Source organism: Esox lucius, chromosome 17 (genome assembly GCF_011004845.1).
Source record: "Esox lucius isolate fEsoLuc1 chromosome 17, fEsoLuc1.pri, whole genome shotgun sequence".
Classification (NCBI taxonomy): Eukaryota; Metazoa; Chordata; class Actinopteri; order Esociformes; family Esocidae; genus Esox; species Esox lucius.
The window spans coordinates 7626540-7631878 of record NC_047585.1 but is presented as its reverse complement, the minus strand read 5'-3'; the positions used below and the strand labels follow the sequence as shown (position 1 = coordinate 7631878).

Genomic DNA, 5339 nt, shown 5'->3' with positions numbered 1-5339 from the left:
GGTTCCCTTGTGACATGCAATCATATTTGTTCTGATTGGTAAATAAGCTTCTTTATCAAATAGGATTCTTTGTCCGTTTTGCTGGCGCTGTCAAAGGAACTCCCTAAGGAACACATTTTGCACTGGATCATGAAGGCTATCTTCAGAGCTTATAACAATTGACTAAAAGGGATGTATTGCCTAGTAAAGTGTGTTCACTCAACAACAGTTGTGACATCTTTAGCCTTGTTCAAATGCTTGACTGTGCAGATTTTGGACTGTGGTGAGCTGGGCATCACCCTACACCATATAACAAAGACTTATAGCAGACAAACTAGAGGCATTTCAGATTGTAAAGTACCACCATGCCCTGAGGCGGGAAAAAAACTACAACTCTTAGACGGCCATACACTGACTGTGCACAGTAAATAGTGGTTATAGATCAAAGAACTGATAGTTGAGACAAATTACAACTACTGAATGGTAGAGCTTCTGGTGGATTTCATGCTTAACCTGGCCTTTCTTAAAAGCCTGATTGTAAAATTGTATAGCAAATCAGATGTTTAAGTAAAACCCAGTGGGAACGGTGGTTATAGATATTATCTCGCATTTGTGTATGTAATGTGTGCGTATGTAATGCCAGACAATCAATTGTTCCATATTCTGCTGCATGAAGGAAGATTTTTCTGATTTGTTTCAGTGAAGCAACTCTCTCTGCCATGGCAGGAGATAAGGTAAATCCGTTGTCATGGCAGCAAGCTCAGACAGGCAGACCCTTTCAAGTCAGTCAAGACTGGCAAGAGAGAAAGGAGATCTACTGTTTGGGGAACCTACAATGTACTGTTGTGGCATGTTGTTTGAGAATGACTAGTCTGTATGTGAATGTGCAAGTTAATGTGTTTTCTATAGTGCATACGTGCTTGCATATGGGTGTGCATCTGCATTCCCCCCCCCATGTGATGCGTTTCTTGCCATTATATCTCAGTGGAATGGGCTCAACTTGGGTATACCATGAAGCGCTGCTGTTGATTCGCTACTGGAGAAAGAGCCTGGTCACAGAACATGAATCATTTAGTCACCAGAGCAGTGTTGGAAATGTCATGTCTCATCACGACGCACCATGCCTCAGTGCCTCAGCACCCAAACTGTTTACATTACAGCAATCCGAGTTAAGAGGAAGAAGACTTGAGTAGAGCGATAAACTGAGATTTAGTGACTGCTGCAGCTGGCATTGTTCCTGAAAGACAGGAGAAACACAGGATACTATACAATTTAGTGAGTGGTTTGAGAAAATGTAAACATGACAAACATTCAGTTAACCCAAGAAGTCCTTTGAATGAAACTTGAAAATTGAAATCAACTGTGAAGTCAATCTGTGACTGATTTCATTACTTCCTGAATTTTTTTATTTTGTTGTTTAACAGAGTTCATTTAATTTCAGTTTCACTCCTTATCGGACTTTTCCCACAAATATGAATCTGCTTTCTCATAAAACAACAAAAACGTGTCTATCAAAACAAACAAAACACATGAAAAACTTCATAGGCCAACCTTAATTAGTACTGTTTTTGATTCTCCCAGGAACAGACAATCTGTCTGCATAAAACTGGCCTCTGAACATTTGATTTCAAAATGTTATATTTCTGTGGTTTGTCAGCAAATTCAAGCACCATTTGGTCAGCAACACAGAATTGTGAAACATACACCACAATAAACAATGTAAACTTAACTTCTATAGATTCTTTATTACAAGATATTAGGCTACTGTATAAATCAGTGAGATCATGGTACAGTATAATGTACGTAGTAATATGACTGTTTTAGATGATAATCATTTAAAGCTGTATATGAGTTGTTCCAGAGGACACGATTCCAAGATCCTCTCTAGAATGTTGCCATGCATGCATGATTCATTTTTTGCCATGCACCAGTTATTAGTTCAGTTGTAAAGAAAGAGCCCCAAACAATGGCAAGAAAACGAAATTGTTACAGTTTAAACATATAGAAAGCACAGCATGAACAACCAAGATGTCTGGTCATCCCTCATTATAATTTGCACACACAATAATGTGCAATGCAATAAAAATTGTTTATCAATAGTGAGGGTGTACAGTAACGTTTAATGTTTAACAATTCTGACTAGGCCTCTTTGGACCTACTAACAAGTGATGTGTATAATGTTTATTAATGACTTTACAGCTCCAAAATATGGCAACAAAAATGGATCAGGCAACATCCAAACTCATAAGTAGCAAAAAAGAGAAGAAAGGAATAATCACTTTCATTCAATCACTTATTGTAATTCTTTACATACAAAACTATCCATCGGTCAGCTCTTGATCTCTGCAAAAATGTATCTAAAGGCTCAATAACTAAGCCATCCTTATGCAGACACATTGTGTGAGATCACACCATACCAATTCACACTGCTTCTTTCTACTACTGTGCAAAAGAATCCCAGCCTAGTCTCAGGTTGGTTTGTGTCGTCTTGCCAAAACCTTCTCACAACTCATTATCAAGCCAAACATGCCAATTCCACAAGGAGCTGACAAGATAGCAGAAAGTGTCTAGAGTCTGTGCTGACAGTATGTGGGGCTACAATTCTGTATTTACACGTTATTTATATAATTTATTTGTTAGCATTTGTAAGAAGAATCAAGAGCAGAAAGAATGATACTGATATATCATATGGTTTGATTGATAAAATCTTGTGTGTGCTTTAGTTTGAGATCATTTATGCCGGTTGTTCCCTGATTTCTGCATTTGTTTGACAGCATCATGTCCTGATGCTAGAAATGCATCCACCTCTCAATCTTTATTATCCTCCCCTTGTCACATGGTTTAGATCCTTCTCCTGGGTTTTGCAGCATCCCTACCCTTACATAATGAATCCAACAAATTAACGTTTCCTTCGTTTGCTGAGTCTTGAGTTACTTTACACTGCTACATTAGTTGGTCCCCCACATGAGTTCATTCAATGACCAGTAGTGGCTTAGTGTAAAATATGTAGGGCTATAGCAAAAGCCTGCTCCTCACCGAGTAGCTCTCTAAGTTCAGGATTAGCCAGCCTTGTTTTAGACAAGCTCTATGGGCCTAAACCTTGGGATGACAGCATTCACCTGGGCCTCAGCTTCAAAATCCATTACTGTCTCAGTCTCCATCTCTGCCTCAGCCGCTTTCCCCTTCTGCCAGTTTGTGTCCCAGGACATCACCATCATGCGGGGGGTGGACTGGAAGTGCTTGCTGCCACATGGGTTAAAAGTGCATATATACAGTGTCTTTGGAATAAATTGAATAGAAAATGAGAATAAATGTCTTCTTTGGGGAAAGGGGGGTGGTGTGTTTAAGCCTCCGTCTGTGTTTTCTCTGTTCCATTTTTTAGCGCCTCATCAACACCGTTCTCATCCTCGACGACTGTGGAGAATATGGGAGACATTAAGAGGAGGGCTGGCACCTTATGTCTATGAAACATATTTTATTGATAATGTATGTAACTGATAGGAACGCATGGAACTAATTTCCTAGGCTGCAAGACTGCATGATAATAGAAAGAAAGAGAAAGATAGGGAATGATGTGTGTGTGTGTGTGTGTGTGTGTGTAAGAATGTGTAAGATTTGTGTATGTAACACATTTCAAATTATTTAAATTTTTCAAGCACGACACAGCGCGCGCGCGCACACACACACGCATGCAGAACATCTTCTAGAATCCTATCGAATTATACAGAAATGCGTGTGGGTTGGAATATTCAGTGAAATAGCACTACAACACTTGGACCAAGAAGTATTTGACAGCAACACATACTTCGCATGCAAACCTATGTTGCAATTCGATTAATTGTATTAATCGGAATAAAACCATGATATGGTACACCGTGCTTCCCGGAAAGATGGTGGATGGATCCCCATTGAATTGCCCATAGCCTACCAGCATTTCCCATCCCTGGTCAAGCATTAATATAACACAACTGAAAATGATTTGATGTTCATAGCTACCTCGTTTGCTTCTGCCAATCTGTCCAAGTTTGGGCGGGCGTTTACCGCCCTGTGAGCCGCTAAAGAAGTTGTTGGTGTCTTGAAGGCGACAGGTGAAGGAAAGGTGCCCCTCGTCGTCTTCATTTCCATAATGACTCATTTTGTCTTGTAGTACTTCCGACATTTCCAACTGCGTCTCAGTGACCAACAAAGGCGCACAAACTAAAAAATACACGAGGTCCGCTCGACGTCTACCACCAACTGATAACCGTTTTTAATCGCTTAACAGGAGACGAAAACAATATAAGCAAGGCAACTATCTGCCTGCTGTCTGTTTACCTCAAAGGCACGTGTCTGCTCTCGAACGAATTTTTCCAAAGAAATTCCTCAATTTCCCCTTTCGGAAAGCTTCGGCAACATTATTCAATTTTTCCAATAGGTTTTGCTGCGCGTACTGCTTTGGAAACGCGGGGAGCACGTAGATACTGCCGCGGAAGTACGCCTTTTCTGGTTTCGAGTGGCTGGATCGTCGCACGGAAAATCTGAGAAATAAATGCAAATAGAGGAGCGATGCAAAACACGGATCCCGGAGAGACCGGGTGGAGGGAGGGAGGGAGGGAGGAGAGAGAGAGAGAGAGAAAGGCAGAGCGTGCAGAGCTGGATGATGCTGCAGCCACAGTGTTCTGCAGCCCAGAGCAGATCTAGAAAAGATTCCAGTTTGGACCGACTGACGAACTGATGTTACTTTACCTCGCCTGTTCGATCGAGCTGGGCCCCAAATTACGCTAGAATACGATTTTGTTATAAGCTGTGGCACACTAAAACACTATAACCTTTTGAGCTATTGTTATTTAGTTTTGAGCTGTAGATTATTTGTATAATTGTTGTCAATATAGTAAAAGACTGGATAATTCCTATATTTTAAATTGATAGGCTATAAGAAATGTATTTCTGAAGAGATTGTTGCTTATTTTAAATGTTATAGTCAGCTGATCTGGGTCCATAATGTAAGTATTTTGCAGCAAAATAAACTGTAATGTATTGTTCATGGTATTGTGGATGGATTCACCAAATAGACAAACATTCAGCCTTACCAGAAGATGGCAGTGTTTTCATATGATCAGACAGATCTGTCTGATCATTCCTTGACCAGGTTGGTCAGTCTTTAATCCACAGTCACTAGCATGGTTCTTTTTCTCACTCTGAAAACTATGCATATCTAAGCTGATCTGGAACATAACGCCCTAAAACCTGTACCCAAACCTACAGTTATTTTGTTATGTTCTGAATCCTCCATATTTTCACACAGAGCAAGATGGGAGTAAACTCTACTGGAAGACCACACCACAGCCCAGTACTTTGCTTTTGTTCCATAAGGACAAGAG

The 5339-nt window shown here is 40.3% G+C and overlaps 1 protein-coding gene across 1 annotated transcript; it reads right to left on the bottom strand.

Annotated features, from left to right (window-relative positions):
- Nucleotides 1–1699: 1699 nt before the first annotated feature.
- On the bottom strand, nucleotides 1700–4588 carry si:dkey-33m11.6 (uncharacterized protein LOC555986 homolog). The gene is made up of 2 exons (XM_010904719.4): nucleotides 3976–4588; nucleotides 1700–3393 (listed from the first exon to the last, which is right to left on the bottom strand). The coding sequence occupies exons 1-2, from the start codon at nucleotides 4136–4138 to the stop codon at nucleotides 3323–3325; spliced, it is 234 nt and encodes a 77-aa protein (XP_010903021.1). The 5' UTR covers nucleotides 4139–4588; the 3' UTR covers nucleotides 1700–3322.
- Between the last annotated feature and the right edge of the window lie 751 nt (nucleotides 4589–5339).